We start from the raw sequence: 26,984 nt of genomic DNA on the forward strand, positions 1-26,984 counted from the left end.
ATCATAATGGAATTCACAAGATGATCAGGAGATTCTGGGTTACCCCAGGGGCATATCTTATAAGGCAAGGCTCATTTTCTTCACCTTAATGTAAAAATGCTTGCCAGGATGCTGTAGTAAACCTGGAGTGATCTCTTGGCTGACCAAGAGACTACACAGGGTTTAACGTGTCATTCCATATTTTCAAATGCTTTGGATCTGATTTGGGCCCACAAATACCTGATAAGAAGTGGCTTAGAGTCCCAGAGGTGGGAGCAGGGCTTACCTGTTTGCCTTCATTAGAGTTCAAATGAAGGTTTTGTAGGAGGTTTTAATTGTTATGATTCTTACGTTATTGATGCTTAATAACTACTCATCCCTGTGTTTCCAAATAATAAATGAAGACTCCATAAGTAGGATAAGTCCATAAGTATGAAGAACAGAAGAAAGATATGATAAATGACATCCAAGAGAAGCAGAAATCCTTCAGTATTACAAATAATAATAACCCCACTTCTCTGATATCGAGATTGATGATTGAGAACATTTCAGCCAGACAGAAAAAAATGAAGTTAAAAAAATGTGAGCCAATAATGAATGAATCCCCCCACATTCCCTCTCTTTTCCCTTTCTTTCCCTCTCCCCCCCCCTCTCTCTCTCAGCATTCATATTCAAAAAAGATTAATGGAATTATTACTGCAGTGAGAAATGAGCCATACTTGATGGGGAGGGGAGGAAGAAAGGACAGTGGGAGAAAGTGTAAGGGGGGATTTGATCCAATAAAGAGGTCATTAGGCAGGCTCATCTTTTAATTTACTGGGCAACCTTGACCAAGTCATTTAAACTGTCTCACCATCACTTCTCTCATTTATAACTTTCTATTTCATGTAAATGTGCAAGGAATCAGTGTCTGACACAGTATAATTTCACCAGCTATCACACAGTCACTTAGGCTATAGCACATCTCAAAGGATAGTTCAAGTACAACCTGAAATAGCCTGGAGACTGTCAGAGTAATGGGAAAATAACATAGTGTCTGCCATTCCCCAGGGAATTTATTTCACCCTTAATCACAGAATTATTTTGTTGCAGTTCTTTTTGTGGCTACTTAAAAAAAATTCTTCTTACTCTCCATTAAGATGAAACACAAGGAAAGGGAAAATATAGGAAGGTTTCCAAAAAGTCACTGTGTGGGTAGATGATCTTGACAGCTCAGATTGTCTAAGTTTGTGGCAAAAGTAAATTGGCCAAGTGTTATAAGTAGCCTCCTCCTCTTCTTCCTCTGCAAAAAGTTCTGTCTGATGTACCTATCATTCATCAAACAAGTTGTTAAAAAGTATGATGGATTAAATCCATTTCTTTTGTATTTGTACCTGTATTTCCTTTTCCAAATTGTTTCTTAAAGGCTCTTCCATTTCCAGAACAGATGGTGAATGTGTGTATACATATACATACACACATATATGACTACATATACTTTTATATGCTCTATATACATGCATAGATGTGCAAATCTGAGCATATATATGTGTACATATGTGTCTATATACATATGTGGGCAGCAAGGTGGCACAGTAGATAGAGTGCTGAGCCTGGAGGCATTAAAAGTAAACCTTTGGAGTTCAAATCTGGCCTCAGACACTTACTAGCTGTGCAAGTAACCCAATTTGCCTCAATTCCTCCTCTATAGAATGAGTTGGATGAGGAAATGGCAAACAACTCCAGTAACTTTGCCAAGACAACCCTAAATCGGGTCACAAAGAGTTGGATATAACTGAAATGTGTACACATGTTCTTTTTTTCATAAGTGAAAAGTCATTTTATTAACTCTTTTAGGGAAAGCTGCTTTAGCTATTCTTTATATAATTTTAGTTCTGACCAGTCGAACCAAAACCTCCTGCTCCATGTTCAGTGTCATCTAAGCCTTGGACTTCTTCAAGTTCTGGATAAAAAACCCGTTCACAAATCAGCTGTGCAATCCGGTTACCTTTTTTCAATTTAAATGTTTCTTTGCCAAAGTTAAATAGTACAACACCAACATTTCCTCTGTAATCTTCATCTATGACATCAGCTCCCACATCTATGAAATGTTTTGCAGCCGATCCAGAATGTGGAGCAACTCTACCATAACACCCAGGAGGGAGAGAGATCTGAATGTCTGTTCTTACAAGGGCTTTCTCCATGGCTGGTGTATAATCACAGGCACTGTACAGGTCATGGCCCGCAGCCGGCGCCAACCCCTTGGAGTGGGCCATGGCATGCTCAGAGAGGCGGGCGAAGTGGAGGCACATGGGGCTCTCCTCCTCATGCTGCGCAGGCCGAGCCCACTTGCTGGGAGAGGTGGTGTCGGGGGTCGCTTTCGAGCAGGGCATGACTGCTGAGAAAGAACAGGTGGGCAGGCACGCAGGGAGGCAAATCACTCAGGCCCACATGTTCTTAATGGAAACGTTTCTGTTAACATTTGCCATGGTTCAATTTAATTTGATAAGCATTTATGAAGGGTTTACCATGTGTAAGTCACTCTGCTAGCCATTGAGAATACAAAGACCCAGACAGTCCCTACCCTCAAGGAGCTTATCTCCTATTGGGGTGGGTGTGGGTGGGTGGTACGGCATACTGCATTTACACGAGAAAACAAATAGAAAATATATCCAGTGTTATATAAAATGATTGCATGAGTGAGAATGCTTATAATGGAGTCAGGAAAGGCCTTATGTAGAAGGTGACATCTAGACTGTGCTTTGCAGGAAAATGAGGATTCTATAAGGCAGGGGTCAGGAGGGATACAGCCCAGCTATGGGAACAGAGGCAGGAGGTGGAATGTTGTATATTGAGGATAGCTAGTGTCCTTTTCTCTATAATAGAGAATGTGTAAAGGGGGATATAATTAAATAAGATTAGAAAGGCAGATGGAAGGAAGAATATAAAAAGCTATAAATGCCAGACTATGGAGTACATATTTGGTCTCAGAGACAAAAAGGAACAACTAAAAATGTTGGATTAGGAGTATGTGAAATTGTCAAATATTCATCTTATAAATATCAGTTTGGCATCTACATGCATGAATTAGACTTTATGTTTTGACTCAGGAATATTTTTATGAGACAAAGTGGTGGTCAAAGATGGAGGGAAGATATTTTAGCAGTACTTCAATTAGTAACAAAGACCTAGGCATGAAATAAGTGTCTAACATTTGGGAAATGACTGGACAAACTGTGGTGTATGGAGGTAGTGGAATGTTGATGCATCATAAGAAATGACAAACATGGCAGATGCCTCTGGAAATGGGAAGATTTGTACAAACTGATGCAGAGTGAAATGAGCAGAACCAGAAGAATGATTCATTAGTGACAACATTAATATGAAGAAAAAGAACCTGGAAAGACCTTAGTACTCTAATGTAAGCATCAAACAGCAATGATTTTAAAATGATTGATAATGACCTATTCCTCCTATCTCTTGAGAGAAGTAACAGACTTACGATGCAGTATGAGAAATATAAGAAATGTGTTCCCAGATTTGGACAAAGTATTGGTATATTTTGCTGGTCTATACCTATTTGTTATAAGAGAAGGCTTCTACTCAGATTGAGGAGTGGGGAGTGAGAGTGGTGGATTAGAGAGCTTCTACTGGGTAGAGTAGAATAGTCTATACCTCTAAAGAGCTTCTATAGAGATCATAGAGCTTCTACTCTGGGAGCAGGGAGTGAGAGTGGTAGATTATACTGCAATGTATAATTTTAAAATTTATTTTCAAATGCATTGAAGAAAAATAAGGGGAAGATAGGAACACAAAAAAGAGCAGTTTTATTGCCAACTTGTTAGATTACGAACACACACACAATTTAGTTATCTAGTTGTGTCATTTGTGTCCAACTCTGCATGACCCCCCTTTTAATTTGGGGGGTGTTCTTGGCATAGATACTGGAGTGGTTTGCCATTTCTTTCTCCAGTTTATTTCACAGTGGAGGAAACTGAAGCAAACAGGGTTAAGTGACTTTCCCAGGGTCATACAGCTAGTAAGTGTCAGAGTCTTGATTTGAACTCAGGTCTACCTGATTCCAGGCCCAGTGTTCTATCTGTTGTACCACCTAGCTGCCCTACATGTGTAATTCTTAATTGTATTTTATATGCACACACATACATATACACACATAAAAGGTATATATGGAATTTGGAAACATACTACTTTAAATGAAAAATATTAACCTGCATATTTATGTATGCACACATATATGTGTATATGTATATGTATATATATATATATATATATATATATATATATATATATATATATATATATATACATGCTTTAAAATTCCAGTAAGAGGATTCCAAATTTATCACACAAATCTCTTATTCTGTTGTATAATGAAATATTCATGTTTATTTTCTTTAAGCTCATGGGAAACAAATATATTTAAAAGAAGAGAAAACGCAGGAGAGATTTGGCAATATGAGAATGCCATTTAAGACAGAGTTTTGTCTTGCATATAATATTGGTAAAACATCTGCAAAGAAAAGATAATTGAACATAACATAGACGAAAATATAGAGAAATAATAGAAGGAAATAGGAAATAACTTGGAGAAGTCACATAATTAATAGGTAGAAGAAAGAAGACAAGCCAGCAAAGGAGAGTAAGAAAGTGCTGTCAAATAGTTAGAAGAAGAATTTAGACAGAGAAGGGGTCTTCGGGCCCATAAATTATCCCAAATTCCTAAGAACACCATCTCTACTTTATGCCAATGACAACACAATTTTTACATATTGGCAAAATCCTCAATAGAAGAGATTGTAAATAGCTTTGAATAGAATACTTTTCACTGTTATGCCAGCTGCAAATCCATGATTAGAGCACATGCAGATAATCCTTAAGCAGAAGGATGCAGTATTGCTGTGCTACCCACACACTCGAGGACCTAGAACTAGAAAAGACTTCAGAGGCCGTATCTACACATACCCCCGATTTTACTAATGGGGAAACCAGGGTTAGGAAAGTGACCTGACTTGCTAAAGATTACACAAATAGTATGCATCGGAGGCAAAACTGGAACCCGAGTCCTTTGCTTCTAGAGTCAGTCTACCCCATATGGGGTCTTGGCCCACAGTTTAAGAAGCTCTGAAGGGGTCACGAGTAGAAAAATTTAAGAAGCCCTGCACTAGAGTATCTCAAGGGCCTTTTCCTAATTGGAATCCCATGATATAGTTATAAATTTGAAAGGCCAGGCTTCTGGCTCAGAAAAGCCCATGACAAGGAATCTCTCAAGCCATGTATTCAAGCAAAATTCCAATAAAGCACTGAATAGTATCACCTCAGATTCAGAGACAGAGAAATTAAAGAAACAAAATTAAAGTTAGGATGTGTTAGACAGCCCCAAGTATGAGTCTTGGTTTCCACAGGGGCCAATTCTCATGTTCTCCAGAGAGCAACATACTCCCCACAGAAGTTTCAATCCAATCAGTAGAAGCAGAGCAAAATGCAATTCTCACTGTTCTTAAAAGAAAAGATGAGAAGCGGGTGACCTATGGAATTCTGTTCTGTTGGGATTAGAATATGAATTCCATCTGGCCATGGCATGCCATAAACTAGTAACAATAATAATGTGGTTGGACTTTTTGAAGTTCTACCATTATCACTTAACCCAAAGATATATTTGCAAAAAGCTAGCCAAGGAAGCTTATTGTTTTTAGTTTTTTGATGTTATCTTTGGATTGTTGTCAATATGCAATTCACATTTCAGGTATTAGCACCATTTAGAAAGCCTCATGGGATTTGGGACCATGGTATGCAACCTTCTTGATCAGACCTGCTGCTTTTGTGTCTTTGCATCTCACAGTGCCTGGGGCACTGCAGGCATCTAATAGATTATTATCAATTGATTTGTTGATAGCAACAGCAACTCAGGGATCTAAAATTCCATAGCAGTCATATTTTACAATCTCCTTATTTTGTAAGAAGACAATAGGAGCCCAAAGTGATTGAATGATTTGCAATAAGTGGCAGATCTAGGGTTGGGACTTGAGTCTGCCAAAAATGGCATTCTTTGCACTGAATCATGGTTCTCACTTCAGATAATATGAATATCATAATAGAAGTAAGTCACTTTCAATATGGTTTAAAACAAAAAAGGAAATTGAAATCTGTCATTGATATCTATAAAATAATATTTCCTGTGTTAAACTCAAGGAATCAATAGTCTAGTTGCTTTTTACTGGTTAAAAAATGCTATTCAGTGTTCATCATTTCAACAAATATAACTGCGCATTGAGAGACAGCAGAATTCAATCCAAAAGGCATTTATTGAATGATTATTATGTGCTTAGCAGGAGAAATATATAGACCAAACACAAAGGAAAACTAAAATTATCCTTGCCCTTTAGGTGATCACATTCTACCTGCAGAAAGACCGGCGTTCAAATCCTGTATTTAAACTATCTGTGTGATTATGCACATTTCATTTAACTTCTCAGATCCCCAGCAAATCTATAAGCCTATAACCCAGAAGTAAGTTACACATCTCCAGTAGTGGAAAGTTTCCACACCAATGGCTCCCAACAAGAATAGATTTTTATATACGGACTAAATAGCCGTAATGATAACAATAAACATAAGAGCAAACAATGTGTAATTTAAGAGTAAGGGTTGGGGATCCTTCCCAGAATTCTCTGGGTAAATTATAGAAATCTTTCAAGCAACACCTCCTCATTCTCTTTTCCCAATATCCTGTCTTTAGAGACCCGCTTTACCTTCATATTACTCACGAATCCCTTGCTTCCCTTTCCTGTTCCTTCTTTCACATTGCCAACATCTATCTTTGGACCACATCCACCATCCACCTCCTTCATTCCAGATAGGCAGTGCTAGAGAAAGTTACAAAGCCATACTTACCACATCCATTATGAATTTAAGTTATCCAATCTCAACTTGGCCACTACTGAAACAAAGAATTCTACTCATTTATATTTTCTTACCTATTCCCCTAACCGCAGTAGCTGTTCTAATGCTCTCTTCTCCCACACCACCCTTCCCTCACCTGTTTGATTAAGGACTTCAAGTAATATTTAACTAAAATATTAAGATCCTATACCATACTCAATGATTACCTTCTTCACTCTGATCTCTGATAAAGAGGTATCTCTTCTTGCCAATGTCAACCTTACTAAAATAACATCTCCTCCTTCCTCTATAGGTTAGCCCTAATAAAATACCCCCTCCTTTCTACTCTTTTAATATGCCCATAGTTCTATCCTTCCCCTACTGCCTGCAGACATACCCAAGTCCTGTCCATGTTTGAAAAAAACATTATTAGAATTTACCTTCACCAGTAGCAAACGCTGTATATTTCTACACTCCTCCCCTTAGCTAAATTACTTTTTGAAAGGCTGTTTATATTCTGCATCTCCACTTCTATTCTTCTCATCCTCTTCTAAACCCCCTGTAATCTGGCTTCCATCCTCATCACTCAATGGAAAATGATTTCTTTAAAGTTACCAGTTACCTCTTAATGGTCAAGTCTAACGAACTTTTCTCAATCTTCATCCTTCTGACCTTACACCATCATTTGACACTGTTGACCATCCTCATGACATTGGTCTTTCTTGATTTTCCTCCTACTTGTCTGACCATTCCCTCTGTGTTTCTCCTGCTGTATCTTCTTCCATAGCATTATCACTGACTATGGATGTAGCCAAGCTCTATGTCCTAATCCCTTGTCTCTTTTCTCTATACTTTCTCTTACTTGTGATCTTATCAGCTTTCATGAATTTCAATATAATTTCTATGCAGATGATTCTCAGTTCTAAATAGCCAGCCATTAGACTCTCCTAAGATGTAGTCCGACAGACTGCCTACCAAACAATTGAAATACGATGTTCATTAGGCATCTCCAACAACATGTCTAAAACAGAACTCATCATCTTTTACCCCAAGTATACTTCTCTTCCAAACTTCCATATTACACCCAAAGGTGTCATCCTTTCGTTCATGAAGGTACACAAGCTCACTGTCATATACTACATTCATTTATCCCACATATACAATCAATTGCCACATTTTATCATTTTTATCTTCATAAAGTATCTTGTTTACATCCCATTTTCCTCCTCTAACACAGCAACCACATTGTTTCAGGCCCTTATCATTGCTAGGACTTGAATAATCACAAGGTTGTGCATAGGATAGAGCACCGATTTCAGCACTGGCCTGTAATCGGAAACATCTGAATTCAAATGTGGCCACTGACACTTGCTAGCTGTGTGACCCTGGGCAAGTCACAACTTCAGTTTGTCTTAGGTCACTCATACGTGAAATGTGAATGATAATAACACCTACCTCACAAGGTTGATGTGAGGATCGAGTGATACAATCGTTGGAAAGCACTTAGAACAGGGCCTGGCATGTAGTAAGTATCGTATAAATTTTCGTTATTTTATTGATCTCCCTGACTTGGGATTCCCTATTCCAATCACTAATCCACTCAATTACCAATGATTTTTCCTAAAGCACAGCTCTGTGTATTCTCCTACTCAAGGAACTCCAATGATCTCTCTCTTTCTCTCTCTCAGTCTCTCTCAGTCTCTCTCTCTCTCTCACTTTCTCTCTCTCTCTCTCTCTCTCTCTCTCTCTCTCTCTCTCTCTCACTTTCTCTCTCTCTCTCTCTCTCTCTCTCTCTCTCTCTCTCTCTCTCTCTCTCTCTCTCTCTCACACACACACACACACACACACCCTCTGTCTGATTAGCATTTGACATTTAGTTTCTCACAACCATACTTCTTCCTATCTTTCCAAAAATATTAAACATTTTTTTTTCTTTTCCATGTGGAATATGCTTCCTACTCATTGTTTTTCAAAGGCAATGCTCCATCTCCTATCTCCATAACTCTATACTCTCCTGGAGTGTTCCTTGCCTGGAATATCTGTGCTGGGCATATCTTACCTCATCAAACCTAATCTTAGAAGACTAGCCTTCCTTCAAGCTCTAAGACCACCATCTTTATCAGATATGCCTTCTTCAGTATTTACCTCCCCTTCTAAAGTAACCATATGCATGTGTATATAAACACAAAATATGATCAAACATATGGCACATATATATTTATGTATGCACATGTATATGCATATGTACATAAATTTATTTATGTTTGTATATATTTCACATTTACTTGTATATGTGCATGTTGCTTCTCCTCTTTGAATGCAAACTCCGTGAGGGTAGGGACCATTTTATTTTGCGCCTGATTGTACTAATTGTTAGTAGCTGCTTATTGGTTGACTGAATAGTTTAGAATTTGCAGAGACAAAGAGTGGCCAAGAGTATCATTAATCCTACTATATATTTATGGGTTTTGTATTTGTACAGAAGCAGTATGATCAAGAAAGCTGTAATAGTAATTCCCATTTTAATTAAACTGGTACCTTTACCTGTGTATAACCATTTATTGTCCTTGATGCATTTTCAATACCTCCACCCTGTTTGACCGTTGACAGTATAAAATGACTTTCTCCTCAGCACTAAGACATTAATAGCATTGTGCACATTTCACTCATTACAGCTGGCAGAAAGCAAGCCAAAGACTAGTTCTACTGACTGACAAAACCATTTTCTGCTTTTCTCCTAATTAGGCTCTTCTTAAAGCATCCAAAACCTGAAAATGGATTTTTGAGCTCGGTCATCAGATCATAGAATTTTTAACAGAGAAGGAAGCTGAGACTTAAAAAGGTTAAATTCACATAATCTTCAAATACCTTCTCCATGGACACTATCCCTTCTCCTTGCTACCCCAACATCTAATGCAATTAGCATAATCAGAATCAAATTAAATTCTCTTTTTTTTGAGGCAATTGCATTTAAGTAACTTGCCCAGGGTCACACAGCTAGTAAGTGCCTGAAGCTGAATTTGAACACAGGTCCTAATCTTCATTATAAAACAAGAATTCATAAATGGCTCTTAGGCTATCTTCCTTCAGGTCCTCTTGACTCCAGGGCCGATGCTCTCTCCACTGCACCACCTCGCTTCCCCTTCTAATTATTCTTAACATAATAGATCAATGGCACAGAATGACCAGTGACATCCATGTCTGCTCGAAGAAGCCAAGTGACTTCACTTGGTCACTTTATTTGATACACTCATTCTATTTCTTTTTCTTGCATGCTGAAGAGGTAGTCACACCTTTGACTTCATCCTAAATTGAACCACCTCTAAGCATTTGAACTCTGAATTATTCTCTCTGATTCTATTTACCTTTCATTCTGGCTTTCTTGTTTCTTTACTCTTCTTAAATCTACTTTGAACTGACCTTGACCTCTAGCCTCCCCATAAATCCCTGATATTAGCTAAAAAAATTGATGATGACAATTATTTTAAAAAGAGTGTCCCTGTCTTCTTGTGAGACAGTGGGTGATACAGTAAATACAGAGCCTGCTTTGGAATGAAAAAAAACTGGGTTCATTGACCACCTATGACACAAATAGTTTACATATGTGACCCCGGGCAAGTCACTTAGCAATCCTCTAAAAATTTAAGTTTCAGAGAAGATGCCTATCTGCTTTGGTGGAGGGATTTTCCTTTCCTGAGAGTTTCTTTTATTAATGAAATCACATGTCTAGCCCTTTCTGGCCATCTTGAGCAAATCTCAATGCCAAAGCCTCTTACCTAGCTGCTGGTCAAGTTTTCTTAGAATCTTAGAATTCAATCCACAATCTTATTTTGGAAACAAAGAATGAAACAGTTTTAATTTTCATTTATTGCAGACAGTTCAGTGAAATCAGGCTAATACAGAGTGGAAAGGAAAAAAAAAATCTAATTCCAGCTTCATGTCATATCACTGAAAAATTAAATAGCTTCCATTTTCATCAGACCCAACCACAATGCCCTCCTAATATGCATTCTCATAATCTATTTCCAAGCACTGCCTTCCCCTTTCAATTGGTTAATCATCAGTAGAAAATAGAGCCCTTCAAAGGCCTTTGTCAATAAAATGAACATTGCAATCTGATGTTAGTTAATCAAGGAGGCATCATGGGGACTTGTAGCATCTAGTTACGGGGGTTTCCCTATTTAGGAGTTCCCTTTATCAATGAAATCATCAGCATAATCCCGTTCCACTCCCACCTAGCATCAGTAAGCAATGGCTGGGCTCTGGGCAGAAAAGGAAAAAAAAAGGAGCCCTTGCCCTCTATAGACTTATTTTTGACTGGGGGTAGGCTCTGGAGTACATTACATAGACGAGTTTTCCATGAAGTACACACAGTGCCATTCAAAGTAATGTCAGGAAGGAAAAGATTTTATATTCATTTTAGGAGGTGGGGGAGTATTCACATGCTATGCCATTTGATGCATAGCTATTAAGCCTTAATATTAATTCATTGTCTAATGTGCCTCTCAGAACAGTAACATTTCCTTGTTTATTTCTCTTAAGTCTATTTTTTGCCATTGCCTCATCTGAGATCATGATTGCTACTCTTGCCTTTTTTGGAGTTCAAATGAAGCATAAGAGATTTGGCTCTAGCCCTTTTATTTTTAACTCAGTGTGAGTTTTTATGTTTCACATGGATTCCTGCTAAACAACATGTTGTTAGCTTCTAATGAATTTTGCTAGCTTCTTCTGTTTCCTACGTGAGTTGAGGAAGGGGTGCTTCTAGCTATGGGGGAAAATGGAGATTATGTTAGTGGAGACAGGAAATGGAGTACTGTATATAGTGAACCAGCTAGCTGTCTTAACTAGATCAGGGAATGGATAGATAAAGGGGAGATACACTGTTAATGAATATGAATTGTAGTACAAGCTTGTAGTGTAAGCTTGAGTAATTCTTCCCTGTTGGAATGAGTGAGCCAACAGTATTAAATCCTTTTAGGTTGAGTCTTAGGTGTTGTGTTAATGGCAACCAGGAGAACTGGCTCTTGCCATTGATGGAAGGAGCCAGGAGGAATTGAATAAGTCAAAGGAACTAGGCTAAAGACACCCTTGAGGTGAGAATTCGAAGAGTGATTTTTCCCCCTGGGGAAACAAATAGCTATGTATGTGTTGTTCAAGGCTGAAATTCCAGGCAGGGCAGGTAGGAAAGGGCAATATTCAGTCTAAAAGCTTTTATAGGCCCTTTTGTCTAAAAGAGAGATCATAATATCATATTTTATAATACAGATCCACTGACATCACCAGTGAATTTTAAATCTGGAACCTTTCTGTCCAATCTTGATTACAGTACATACCTAACTGAATGACCCTGTAAAAATCACTTGACCTGATTGAGACTCAACCATCTCATTATAAAATGAAGATAATTAATAACTGTCATTACCTTCATTAGGCTGTTGTGAGGCTCAAATAAAGTAAGACTTGCCAAAAAAAAACAACACCAACAAAATCAAAGGTTTATACTCTGTAAATGCTGTAGGAGAGTCAGTTCCATATTAAATACTGGAATGGACTCAGAGTCAGGAAGACCTATGTTCAAGTGTTGCTTCTGAGTTATTTGGCGGTGTGACTGAAAAAATAACCTCTCAGTTCTAAGTCTGTAAATTCCATAGCATTTCCTGATCTACATTGGTAGAGAAAGGTTTCATATGCTAGTGTAACCTGAGGTCTGGTTCAAAAATATTATATAAATAATTTTGGTAGACTTCTTTTTGGCCTAGACCTATAATTTCATGAGTGTGAAAAGTTCTTCTGCTGATTCAGTTAAAAAACTCATGACAGCTGGAGAGACTTGAAGAGGATAAGTATCTTGCTCATATTCTCATAACTACTATGTATGGGTCCAGAACAGTACTCAAACCCAGGTCTTCCTTACTCTAAACAGAGTTTCCCAAACTTATTTGTCCTACCACCCATTTTAAAAATCAAAACAAAACAAAAATTCCTCAGCATCCCACTGGAGTTAGGTTAAGTTGACCCTTATTTTTAGTCAACTCCTCCTAATTTCACCTTGAGGCTACTACCCCCAGAGGGCAGTAACACTCACTTTTGAAACCTAAGTTAATATCTCATTTCTTACCTAGGCTTAATCACTGAATGTGCAGGACTCAGTCAAACTGAGACTTGGAAAAGACCTTAACTTGAAAAGGCCAAGGTCTCCCACGGCATACGTGGCCGCCTCCAGATGTCCTGATCTATATTTTGCCACTGGACCCAGGAGGAGAAAATGAGGCTGGTCACTTTGCACTGCCCTCCCTCACTTACATCCAATTCACTTGCAAGTCATGGCATTACCTTCCTGATGTCAAGGTCCTCTTCCAGAACAAAGGACAAAAAACCAACAACAGACAACTCTAAGACCACTCTTGTATCTAAACCATCAATCATTCAATCAGCTAGCTTATATGAAATACTTACCGTGTGCCAAGCCCTGCTTAGCTGCAGGGTACAAAGATGGGAAAAACCAGCTACTGCCCTCTGGGAACTAATATTATAATGACAGAGAGAAAATTTACATCGATCCATGAACATAAGAAAAATAAGAAGTAAATGTAAAGTAACTCTAAAATATCAAAATGTCCAGTAAGAAATTTTTATTATAATAAAACAGGCTAGATTAAGCTTGACAGCATCTCAAGAATAGCTTAGAGAAGAGGTTATGTTGGAGGGCCAAATTTTCCTTTTCTTCTCTTGTTTTTCATTTTTTCACCAGTAACATTTGAAAATATTATAAAATGGGAGGATGGGGGAAGAGGAAACCCAGAGCTGTAAGGAAAGTAGGCTGCTTTGGCAATGATCTTTACTTCACCAGGGTGATTCAATTTGAGAAAGCATTTGCTAGTCACATAACCCCATAGGAGATGCTGTGGGACGTACAAGCAGAAGTCTAATGCATCCTTAGGAGAACTAACAATCTCACTGGGGAGGGAAGAGTAGTCACATCTGTAAAACAGTGAAACTGTAGTAGCTGCCTGGCTATGCATGCTCTTAAAGGAATGGTTGGAGAAATGGGGCTTCAGCTAGCTCTGACCTATGGCTGAGACTGGGCCGGGTGTGCAGAGGGCATTGTGAACAATGGAGGAATAGTAGGGAAAAGGCTCAAAATAGGAACGTAAAAGATTAGAAAGGTTAGTGAAGAGAGACGAGTCAAAAAAGGGCATCTAGGGCATGGGGCCATCTCCACAGGGCCTAAGATATTTGTCTCTTGCCCTTTATTTTTGACTCAGCATGAGTTTTTATGTTTCACATAGATTCCTGCTAAACAACACGTTGTTTGGTTATAATGAATTTTCTAATGAATTTTGCTAGCTTCTTCCATTTTATGGGTAATTTGAGGAAGGGGTGGCTTCTAGGTATGGGGAAAATGGGAGTTATATCAGTAGAGACAGGTAATGGAATACTGCACACAATGAACCAGATGACTCATAGGAGATGAGTCAGGAAAGGGCAGTGCATGTCCTTGTAGAGATATTTCAAGTTACTTACAAAAAGTTTTTGTCACTAAGTGTCTGTGAACATACTTTGCAAACTGTACGTTATTTGGGAAGAGAAAATAATATTATTTTGACAATAACAAAAATAAAAGGAGAGTGAAGTTGAGCTTGGCATTGCAATGTGCATAACTATGGAAAGAGGACAGGAGAAGTCATTATATCAACTTATTCTATTTAACCTGTTCTCTTTTCTAGCCAAGCAACCTGCTTACAGTTTCCTGAACCAGGATTGAAATCTTTCTCCTCTATATTTTTGTTTTGGCTGTCACATATGGCTAGAATGAATTCCCTTCTCACTACACCTCATAATCCTTAGCTCTACTCAGGGCTGTCTCCTGTAGGAAGGCTTTGCAAGTCCCTCAGTCTTTTAGGACAGTCTCTTTCTCTCTCTCTTTCTCTCTCTCTCTCTCTCTCTCTCTCTCTCTCTGTCTCTCTCTCTCTCTCTGTCTCTCTCTCTCTCTCTCTGTCCCACCCTCCTTCCTTCCCTCTCTGTCAAAGGTAAGGAAGAGAAAGTTAGTTCCAAGAGATCTCAAGCAGATAGATAACTGACAGAATAGAATAGACATTAAATAGCAAAATGGCCCTATATCTATCTACATTGTCAATGTTATGTATTTAATTTGTACTTGGAAGATAAGAAGTGGATATTTATTAAATTTCTATTGTGTTCCAGGCAACATAGTACCTTCTGGGGATCAAGGATCATAGGTCAAGAGCTAGATGGTCAGGCTTCACTTATTCTAAGAGCCCCTTTTACAGCTCAAAGGATACACGGATCACAATTGACACAGCCAGGACTTGAACCAAGGTCCCTAAGTCTCATGATCTTTCCATTCACTGTACATGGACAGAAAGACAAAATGAAAAAAGAACAGTGCTTGCCTGAAGGAACTTACATTCTATGGGTCAGCAGAAACTCCAAATGAGATTAATATTTAAAAAATAAACGTGAAACTAAATAATGTCATGTGCAATGAAGTCAGGTTTTCCCCATATTGTGTGGGCCTTTTAAAAATGATTTGTAATTATCTAGATCAGAGGTGGCAAACACACTGCCACAGCCTCCAAGTGCCCAACCAGATTAAAATGTAATTGGGAAATATTTAACAAAATAAATAAAAATACATTAGAATTTAGGCAATGCCAATATGAGATTTTCTAAGTCAAGATGTGGCCCAGACAGATCCTTATGTTACAATTTAGTGGCCCCATTTCTATTTGAGTTCAATACCACTGCTCGAGGGGTAGCCAAGTGGCAACAGTCGATAGACGGCTCTGCCTGGAGTCAGGAAGACTTATCTTCACGAACTCAAATATGGCCTCAGACACTTAATAGCTGATCCTGGACAATTCACTTCACCCTATTTGCCTCAGTTTTCTCTTCTGTAAAATGGAGTAGAGAAGGAAATGGCAAACCACTCCAGTATCTTTGCTAAGAAAACCCCAAATGGGGTCGTGAAGAGTCAGACAGGATTGAAGTAACTGAACAACAAAAACACTACTACTACTACTACTGCTACTACTACCACTATGACTATTACTATGACTACCACTACTACCACTACTATTACCACTAATACTATGACTACTATACTACTACTACTACCACCACTACCACCACTACCACCACTACTATTACCACTACTACTATGACTATACTACTACTACTACTACTACTATGACTGCAACTAATATTACTATGACTAAGACTACTACTACCACTGCTACCACCACTATTACCACTACTACTACTACCACTACCACTACTACTACTACCACTACCACTACTACTAGTACTACTACCACCACCACTACCACTACTACTACCACCACTCCCACTACTACTACTACCACTACCACTACTACTAGTACTACTACTACCACTACTACCACTACTACTACCACTACAACTACCACTCCTCCTCCTCCTCCTCCTCCTTCTCTTCCTCTAAACTATATGCCTAGTGTATAAAGTCATAGGGTAGAGAAGAGAAAGATACTTTGGGGATTATACACTACAACCCTTTCATTTTATAGAGGGGTAAATTGAGGCCTGAGGAGTTTGAATGAATTATTCAAAGTCACAGAAATGGCAAGTGGCCAAGCCCGGATCCGAAGCCATGGAGCATTCTAAATCCAGCACACTTTCTATGAAAAAGACCTGGCACCAAGGGGCCTCTAGTCCTTGCCCTCATTTTGCAGAGGAAAGGGAGAACCATGGGAGACTTGCCCCAGTTATCCAGGTAGCAGCCTCCCCAAGCTTCCACAATCATAGGGCAGGGTAAGGAGACAGGGGATTCAAATCCAGTTCCACTGCTCCCAACAAATGCTCATTTCACTACGACAGGTTGTCGGATTCTTAAAGCCTTGTAAAGGTAATGAGTAGTTCCTGGATCTTCAGCTAGGGTCTAATTTTAGATAACCTTCTCCTTCAAACCAGAGTCCTCCTCTCAGCGGACCTGAGCGAGCAAGCCCAGAAAGCAAGTTCCCTATTGCCAGTGGGACGTGGAGACACGGACATCCTTCCCTTCGCTCTTTTCCTTCCCCTTCCCCTGCCCCATGCTCCTGCCTCTGCTCTTCGTAAGAAGGATCATCCCTAGTTCTTCCATATCAGACACACTCCAGTTCACTTACTCCTGTCAATGTTTCAAGGTTATATCCAGTAACCCAGGCAACTGTTGTGAGTTCTGCCCTAATTTCCTTCTGTTTCCAGGGCTGACACTGCCCTCCAAGGTTGGAGGGTTTTCTTTAAGGCATTTTCTTTAAGGCATAGCAGGTTTGCAGACAGCGTGTTATTCGGTGAACAGTGTATTAAAAGTGTAACATAGCCTCCAACATCAAGCAGATCCCAAGCACATACTGCAGAAGCAGCAATGTTGAGCTGAAACACTACAGTAAACGTGATCGATAATATATTTTGAACAGTAAAACAAGCTTGTGATGATGAGAATAATATAGAAAGAGGTAACCGGCAGCATTTATCAGCCAAAAGTCTGGTTTCAAATATGTCACCCGCCACCTTCTTTTTCTTCTTCTAATCAGAGGTCATGACCTCTGACTTAACCCAATGGTGAGAAGTAGTTCAGACAGAAAGAGAGCAGATAGAGGGCTGGCTTTGGGGGCATATAGAAATGGGGTCCACTTTCTCCCTCTGACATATACTGGTTATGTGATTATGCAAAAGACATTCTCTCAATAACAAAAGGTACTGAAAATACAGAAAAGCAAATGCATGACACCATAGTCCTTGGCACTGTCAAATAGTTCAACATCAGAAACAGATATGGTTTTACATACAGAAATTACATTAAAAGGCCTCCCTGTCACCTGCTTGGCTGCTGTACCCTAAGGATCATGGTTCTTTCTCTCTGACTAGCGGCTACAATTTCCTACAAGTGATGTCCCCTTTCTTTAATTAGAATGGTGAGCTCTTAGAAAAGAGAGGTTATATTGATTTTCTGCATGTATCCCCAGTGTTTGGCACAGTGTTTCACATAGATCGAGCATTTAATAAATTATCTTTATTTTTTTTATTTTTTTTTTACTTCTCCATGCCTCAGGTAAATAACTACAAATTGTATATGCAGGCCACTGGGGTACCCTTTCCTCATTTTCTTTTCCCCTTTGTTCTGTGCCCCTATTAATCCCAACTGCAATGGCTGAAGTATTAAGACTGGCCACCCAAACGCTCTCCTTCCTTTCCTTCTATATACTTCATGAAGCTGTAATCAGAACTCTTCAATTTTTTTTGACTCCTCATGTAGCTGGGATAAGATGGAAGTCATCAGCTCTATTCCTTATGTAAAGTGAGATGCAGGACCACCAGCGCTAATACCTCCTGTGATCCTCCAGGCCTTCTCATCCACCCCCAAGAACCCCAATACTTGTATGTGACCTATGATATACTCTAAGGACCACTGGGCCAGGCAATATGACCAATGGCTGAAACCTTAGGACTTCTAGGTTTAGTCATTAGCCCTGAAGCTGAATTCTCTTTCTTATATTTGTCTTACTCATAGAGTGTGAGAACCTTGACCCAAGGGACATTCTAACTTTTTTATTTGTATCCTGAGTGCTTAGCACAGTGCTAAGATAGTAAGTGCTTAAAATAATTTTCATTCATTAATTTGTTTGCTCAATCATTCATCTCCTTCAAAGGATGGAGCTTTTTCCAGTACAAGTTCTCCTTTGATCCATGAAATCGAATACTCAACACACTCAACAAACAACTAATGTAAGGAAAAGAAAGGAGGAGTAGGAGAAGTTGAAAGAAGAGGAAGAGAAGGAGGAGAAGGAGAAGAAAGAAGGAGGAGGAGGAGGAAGAGGAGATGACAACGACAATGACAAGGACAGATGATGGACAATAGTAGTCCTCAGTAGCATAACTCTAGTGATAGATTTCTGTGAGGATTTGAAAGAGAAATGCTTGAAGCATCCACAGGTGGATGGTCTTGCTCATGGTTGGTACAAGCACCCTTACTGATGATGGCAAAGGTCCATTGGAGTTTCAATGTAATAATACAGTCTAATAAAAATACAGGGTGTTCCTAAAGTCTGGACACATAAGCAAAATGCATATTTTTAAGAAATGAAATAAATGAAATTTTCGATAACATTTTATTTAATTGGAATATTTTTTTTTTAAATTAATGCAATTTATTTATTTAACAAATTTGGTTTTCAGCATTGATTTTCACAACAGTTTGAATTACAAATTTTCTCCCCATTTCTGCCCTCCCCCCCCACTCCAAGATGGCGTATATTCTGGTTGCCCTGTTCCCCAGTCAGCCCTCCCCTCTATCACCCCCCTCCCCTCTCATCCCCTTTTCCCTTCCTTTCTTGTAGGGCAAGATAAATTTCTACGCCCCATTGCCTGTGTATCTTATTTTTTAGTTGCATACAAAAAGTTTTTTTGTTTTTGAACATCTGATTTTAAAACTTTGAGTTCCAAATTCCCTTCCCTCTTCCCTTCCCACCCACCCTCCCTAAGAAGTTGAGCAATTCAACCTAGGCCACACATGTATTATTATGTATAACCCTTCCACAATATTCATGTTGTGAAAGGCTAACTACATTTTGCTCCTTCCCAACCCATCCTGCTTTATTGAATTTTCTTCCTTGACCCTGTCCCCTTTCCAAAGTGTTTGTTTTGATTACCTCCACCCCCATCTGCCCTCCACTCCATCATCCCCCTGCCTTTTATTTTATTTTATTTTTTTTTTTTTTATCTTCCTCCCTCTTCTTTCCTGTGGGGTAAGATACCCAACTGAGTATGTATGGTATTCCCCCTCAGGCCAAATCTGATGAGAGCAAGGTTCACTCATTCCCCCCTTACCTGCCCACTCCCCTCCTCTCCTAGAACTGCTTCCTCTTGCCACCTTTATGGGAGATAATCCACCCCATTCTATCTCTCCCTGTCTCCCTCTCTCAGTAAGTTACTCTCTCATCCCTTAATTTCATTTTATTTCTTTTAGCTATCTTCCCTTCATCCTCAACTCACCCTGTGTCTGCTCTCTTTCTTTTACATATATATATATATACACATACATACACATACATACATATACACATAGATACATGCATACATACACATTCACTTATATATATACATAAACATATATATATGCATATATATATATATATGCATATTCCCTTCAACTACCCTAATACTGAGGTCTCATGAATCGTACTCATCATCTTTCCATGTAGGAATGTAAACAAAACAGTTCAACTTTAGTAAGTCCCTTGCAATTTCTGTTTCTTGATTACCTTTTCATGCTTCTCTTGATTCTTGTGTTTGAAAGTCAAATTTTCTATTCAGTTCTGGTCTTTTCACTGAGAAAGCTTGAAAGTCCTCCATTTTATTGAAAGTCCATATTTTGCCTTGGAACATGATACTCAGTTTTGCTGGGTAGGTGATTCTAGGTTTTAATCCTAGCTCCATTGACCTCCGGAATATTGCATTCCAAGCCCTTCGATCTCTTAATGTAGAAGCTGCCAGGTCTTGGGTTATTCTGATTGGGTTTCCACAATATTCAAATTGTTTCTTTCTGGCTGCTTGCAGTATTTTCTCCTTGATCTGGGAGCTCTGGAATTTGGCAACAATATTCCTAGGCGATTTCTTTTTGGGATCTATTTGCGGAGGCGATCGATGGATTCTTTCAATTTCTATTTTGCCCTGTGGCTCTAGAATATCAGGGCAGTTCTCCTTGATAATTTCCTGAAAGATGGTATGTAGGCTCTTTTTTTGATCATGGCTTTCAGGTAGTCCAATAATTTTTAAATTATCTCTCCTGGATCTATTTTCCAGGTCAGTGGTTTTTCCAAGGAGATGTTTCACATTGTCTTCCATTTTTTCATTCCTCTGGTTCTGTTTTATAATATCCTGATTTCTCATAAAGTCACTAGCTTCCACTTGCTCCAATCTAATTTTTAAAGTAGTATTTTCTTCAGTGGTCTTTTGGACCTCCTTTTCCATTTGGCTAATTCTGCCTTTCAAGGAATTCTTCTCCTCATTGGCTTTTTGGAGCTCTTTTGCCATTTGAGTTAGTCTATTTTTTAAGGTGTTGTTTTCTTCAGTGTATTTTTCAGTATTTTTTTGGCTCTCCTTTAGCAAGTCATTGACTTGTTTTTCATGGTTTTCTCGCATCCTTCTTATTTCTCTTCCCAATTTTTCCTCTACTTCTCTAACTTGCTTTTCCAAATCCTTTTTGAGTTCTTCTATGGTCTGGGGCCAGTTCATGTTTTTCTTGGAGGCTTTGGTTGTAGGCTCTATGACTTTGCTGTCTTCTTTAGGCTGTATGTTTTGGTCTTCTTTGTCACCAAAGAAAGAATCCAAAGTCTGAGACTGAATCTGGGCGCGTTTTCGCGTCCTGGCCATATTCCCAACCGACTAACTTGACCCTTGAGTTTTTCAGTGGGGTATGACTGCTTGTAGATTACAGAGTTCTATGTTCTACGTTTGGGGGGGAGGTGCCAGCTCTGTCAGAGCCACACTCCTCCTTCCCCAAGGACCCCCAGTCCAGACTGGGCTCAGATCTTCGGCAGGCTGTGCACCCCTGCTGTGATCCGCCACTTATTTCCCCCCACCAGGTGGGCCTGGGGCCGGAAGTAACAACAGCTGTAGCTGCCCCACCTCCGCTGCCCCCGGGGCTGGAAGCCGAACCGCGAACTCCTTCCACTCCCGCAGCTTTTCCCACTAACCTTCTCCGCAGTCTTTGGTGTTTGTGGGTCGAGGGGTCTGGTAACTGCTCACGTATTCAGGGCGCTAGGGCCCCCTCCGCCCGGCTTCCGGTCCGGATCGTCCACGCCGCTCAGGCTGGGCTCTGCTCCACTCCGTTCCCAGCTCCCAGCTCCCAGCTCCCAGCTCCCAGCTCCGTGTGGAATAGAGCTCACCCAGAGACCATCCGGGCTGTCCTGGGCTGGAGCCCTGCCTCCCTCCGCTGTTCTGTGGGTTCTGCCGTTCTAGAACTGGTTCAGAGCCATTTTTATAGGTTTTTGGAGGGACTCGGGTACGGAGCTCACTCTAGTCCGTGCTTACCAGCCGCCATCTTGGCTCCGCCCCCCTCTATTTAATTGGAATATTAACAAATAACATCTTCAATATGATTTCCATCATTTGTGGTGCAAAGGTTGATGTGCTTTGCAACATTCACGTGAATTTGATGCAATAACTCCACATGGCTGTCAATTTTAGTACATTCACTCTTTATGCATTCAATCAAGTTTGTTGCATCTGTGATTTTCATTCAGTACACCTTCTCCTTTAGCATAGCCCAGAAAAAGAAGTCAAGAGGGCTAAGGTCTATTAATATTCCAAATATTTCAAAATATGCATTTTCGCCTATGTGTTCAGACTTTAGGGACACCCTGTATATGTAAGGAAAGTTAGTTCTCTTTCTGCCCCTAACCTTAGAGGTTCAGATTTGTGACTTTACTGATTTTAGGAATTTATGATGTGAAACCTCCCTCCAACAATGCAGATGATGAAATGTGAGATCTTGAAAAGTTTTGTGAGGCAGTGGCAGATCACCCCTCTCTTGCTCAGTATCTATCAGACTCGAACCCACTTTTTCCTGACTTCACATCTGGTCCACTCTGCACTTCAGCCCACTGGCTCTTGAACTTGATGTACCACACAGAAAATGTAAACTAAGGGATTGAGAACACATCTCAACTCTGATAGTTTCTTGGCTTTTAAATGAAGCACCCCCATTAAAAGGAAAAAGTAATTGTTCTTTTCTCTGATCCTCAGGAAGAAGAAACAGGTAATTTTAAAACATTCACCCACATGGTGTTCTCCAAAATGACTGTTGTTATCTGAATGAGAGTGAGATTCTCACCTGCCCTGCACTTGCTGCACAACACCAGGACTATTTTATTTAAGTACAGAAACACAGATTGTCAGGATTAAACGACACCTCAGAGAAGATCAAGTCTAAACTGTCCCTGGGTAAGAGTCCTTTCTATGACATTTTCAACGAGTCATCATAGAGCTTCACAAAACTGACCTCTAGTGTCTGGAAATCCACTGCTATCCAAAGAAGTCCACTTATTTTCATGGACAGATAGAAATTAATAATACTAATCACAGTCATAATCAGTTAACATTTATATAAAGCTTACTATGTGCCAGGCACTGTGTTAAGCACTTTAAGATTATTATATCATTTGTTCCTCACAACAACTCTGAAAGGTGTATCAATATCCTCATTTAATAGCTAAGGAAACTCAGGCAAACAAGAGTTGAGTGGCTGTCCCAGAGTCACATGGGTAGTCTGTGATACTGAACCGAAGTCTATGACTCAACAACTTTTCTCCATTTCTTAGGAGAAGCCTGAATTTCAAACTTGAGGATCATACTTCATGTGTTTCTTCGTACATAGCTGTGTGTCCACGAGGAAGTCATTTAATCTTCATGAGCTTCAATTCTTTTATCTTTAAAATGAGTAGGTTGGACTAGAATATGCCTAAGATCACTTCTAGATTTGAACCTGGGATAATCTATGAAAAGGACAATGTCATAATTAGTATGACCATCTCGTCTCATTTGATGTAAAGACTCTCCCTTGATCGTCTTGGAATTTTGAATGGTATTTCACTTTACCACAGAGCCTAACACAGCTACAGCTCAAATTAAAAGATAAAAATTGTCTTTTAAAAAAAATTTTAGAGGCTATACCAATTACTAATAAAGGTGTAAAAGCTTCCTTTCAGGAGTTTTAGGTGTAAAATTGTCCTTAAAGAACATTCTCTGTGTCACCTTCAAATACAAATTGATATCATAGAGACTGTCTTTCTCTGCCCTAAGTGAGTGACTCAATGGTGAATGTTCTTTTAATGAAGTCTCAGCTTTAAGGGATAGAGGATCATAGATTTAGGCCTGGACAAAACTTTAGAGGAGCTACTCGTTTTACAGATGACTGAACAGTGTAGGAAAGGTTATATAACATGCCCAGGGTTACACAGCTGCAAGTCACTGAGGGAGGATTTGAACTCACATCTTCATATTTCCAAGCACAGACATGTCTTTGTATAATACATGATCATTAGATAGATTCACCGTGTCTGCCCGAATTAGTTTAACGATTAAAATAATTGCTAGTTTGCCCCGAAGAACCACTATTGCTTCATAAGAAAAGTGTTATTGGCCTTGGTTATTGTTTCACTCAATGCCTACAGACTCTCAATCATTTTACATGAGTAACACTTTCCCAGTGCTCTGAGACATTTGCTATTGAGAGCAAAGATAAGTGATAAAGTAGAAGAAATGCCATAGGGAGCAGAACTATTAAAAAAACATGATAAATAACTGCCACTACAAGGTCAGACAGGGCCGGAAATTGGCCTTAGGACCACAGCTGAATATGTCACTATATAATAGAAACATAACTTGGGAAGGGTGAATGGAGCTTTGTTTCAGGGCAGTAAAAATGAGAGGAGACTAATAACATTCATACTCCTTGAAGAGGTAGGAAAATAAACAAATACATATATATGTATATATACATATATATACACACATATATATATACACATATATATGTATATATATATTATATATATATATACATATATATATGTATGTATAAAAATTAGTTGAAATAAGTAGATATCAGTTGGGATTTTTGCCGCCACAGCTACTAGTCAGATTTCAGATATTCTCATTTCTTCCCCAACCTTGCCTTGCTTCCTCCCCTGCTAAACAAAATACAACAACAATCACAACCAAAACACAAAAACAAACAAACAGGCTGCCCAACAACCTGTTCACCTAGGTGAGTGGTCTGAGGTTGTCACCTACGGGCCCAGTGTTTAAAGGATCATAGGAGCGTGGACCTAAAGTTCAAAAAAGGACTTGTGTGACTTTGGATAATTCATTTAAACTCCTTGGGACTCAATTCACTCCTCTACAAAAAGAAAGGGTTGTATTATATGATCCCCAAAGTAACTTCCTTTTCTATATCCTATGATGTAGATCCTATGATACCCTAGACACAGGGTCTAGAGCAGTGGTTTATTTGTTTTTGTTCAGTCATTTTTAGTCATGCTTGACTTTTCATGATCCCATTTGGGGTTTTCTTGGCAAAGATACTGGAGCGGTTTGCCATTTTCTTCCCCCAGTTCATTTTACAGATGAGGAAGCTGAGGCAAACAGGGTTAAGTGACTTGCCCAGGGTCACCCAGCTAGTAAGTGTCTGAGGACAGATTTGAACTCAGGAGGAAGTCTTCTTGACTCCATGGCCTGTGGCTCTTTGTACTATGGTGCCACCTAGCAGTCCTGGCATCTACCTGCATTTGACAGATGACAAAACACAGAGTTAGGTAATTTGACAATACAGTCGGTGTGTCAACTAAGGTCTTGCAACTAGTTACACCCTCTTTCTACTGCTTTACATTACCTGTGTCTCTCCATAAAGTTTCATACTTTAGTCTTTTAATAGAGGTTTTAATATGATGAAGCTTGAGGATTATACTGACAAGTGTAGCAAAGAACACAAATATAGCCCTGAACCCTACATGCTACCCACAAAACAAATAAATAAATAAGCCCCTGGGGATGGAGAAATGGCAAGATGGGTGGAATATTGCTGCTGGGAGTTTCTTCCCCTTCAATAAATTGCCTCCCATCCACGGATCTATAAGTCCTGGCTTACCATGTCCCCTCCCTGCCCAGGCTCACTCCATGTTGCAGGATCATTGTGAGCACAACACCTGTTGATTCTAGGGAAGCATCAGGAAAGTTTACCTTTAGCAAATATCATTTCCAATTTACAATGCCATTTATCTTCCCAGAAGCCTAGTCCAGCAGTGACTCATTCCCCAGGTCTGATCTCTCACCAATGAATCCTATTAGATTTGTCTGACAAATGCAGCTAACTGCCAGCTACAGGAAGACTCCCGATACTTTGCCACGTGCGTGAGAGTCTGCACGGCTGATTTAGATGCCCTGAATTGTCAGTGGGAGAAGGAAAATGTATAAAGAAGGTATACTACCCAAGAAAAAGAAAAAGCACTCAAATTTCTACAAAATAATAAACTCTTTCATTTGTATAGCATTTCACGCAACGCTTCTCCCAATTTCTATGACACCAAAGACAACAATGAAAAAGTTTTTGTTTTTGGTTTGCTTGTTTTTTAATTAGAAAGAAATCAGGATATTTTTTTTCCTGAATAATATTGAATTAATATTTGGAAATATAGTTAACCCTTCTACATTGCAGGGGTTAGGGGCATAATGCCCCCTACAATCTGGAAAATCTGTGAAAAATTTTTTGGCCCTCCCTTCATACCAGAGAAAAAGTCTGAATTGTTTTATTTTTCTTTTATGTGATGTTTATATTACCTTATTGTAAAATTTGAGTTATACATTTAGTCAAAGGCTCTGTGTTGTCTGCAGGCCTTCCACATCATCTGGGGCTTCCGCAAAACTCCTCCCAAATTCCCATTTAATTTCATATGCTGACCCACAGTATATTGATACCGTGGTGGGGAAAATCACAATGTGGAACTCAGACAGTTTTATATCGGCTCTCTCTAAGTTTGGTTCGGGTATTATTAACCAACATTTATTAAGTACTTTTTATGGATTGTGTGTCCCAATCTAGAGAGGACAACATGTAAAGTAAGAAAGCTGGATTAGAAGATATCTAAATACCTTCTAGGCCTTGCTCATTCAGTCTCCTTGAAAGAGCCCCCAGCTTCCCTATGAGTACTCGATACACCCAAGGCATTAACTGTAAGAAAGGTATTACTTATACAATAACAGTACAGAGAGTATCTGAACTCAAGAACCTGAAGAATGAAGGAAACAAAATGCGGGGAGGGGTGCTTTTCAGTGACCTATGAGGATCTGTATAACGTAAGCCAGATTTGGGGAACCTGTGGTCTTGAGGCCACGTGGGGCCTTCTAGATCCTTAAGTCCGGCCTCTTAACTGACTCCAATGCAGTCAAGAGGCCATGCTGAAGGATCTAGAAAGCCATATGTGGCCTCAAGGCTGCAGGTTCCCCTCCCCTGAGTCTAGGTAATTTATCTTACTGTGAGGCTTAGGGAGGCTAAGGAGTGAACAGCCCCTACTGATCCACTTGGACAT

The 26,984-nt window shown here is 39.4% G+C and overlaps 2 protein-coding genes across 3 annotated transcripts in view; both read right to left on the reverse strand.

Moving 5' to 3' along the window:
- CTNNA3 (catenin alpha 3) overlaps window positions 1-26,984 on the reverse strand; it is a 1,949,360-nt gene that overhangs the window by 231,876 nt on the left and 1,690,500 nt on the right. The window lies entirely within an intron of this gene.
- LOC118828128 (deoxyuridine 5'-triphosphate nucleotidohydrolase, mitochondrial-like) lies at window positions 1,841-2,351 on the reverse strand. The gene has a single exon (XM_036734548.1). It carries the CDS (start codon window positions 2,349-2,351, stop codon window positions 1,848-1,850), a length of 504 nt encoding a protein of 167 aa, XP_036590443.1. The 3' UTR covers window positions 1,841-1,847.

The sequence above is a fragment of the Trichosurus vulpecula genome, chromosome 8, assembly GCF_011100635.1.
Source record: "Trichosurus vulpecula isolate mTriVul1 chromosome 8, mTriVul1.pri, whole genome shotgun sequence".
NCBI lineage: Eukaryota > Metazoa > Chordata > Mammalia > Diprotodontia > Phalangeridae > Trichosurus > Trichosurus vulpecula.

What these genes read in the sequence shown, in the direction of transcription:
- LOC118828128 (XM_036734548.1), bottom strand. Translation starts at nt 2,351, where the DNA reads ATGCCCTGCTCGAAAGCGACCCCCGACACCACCTCTCCCAGCAAGTGG.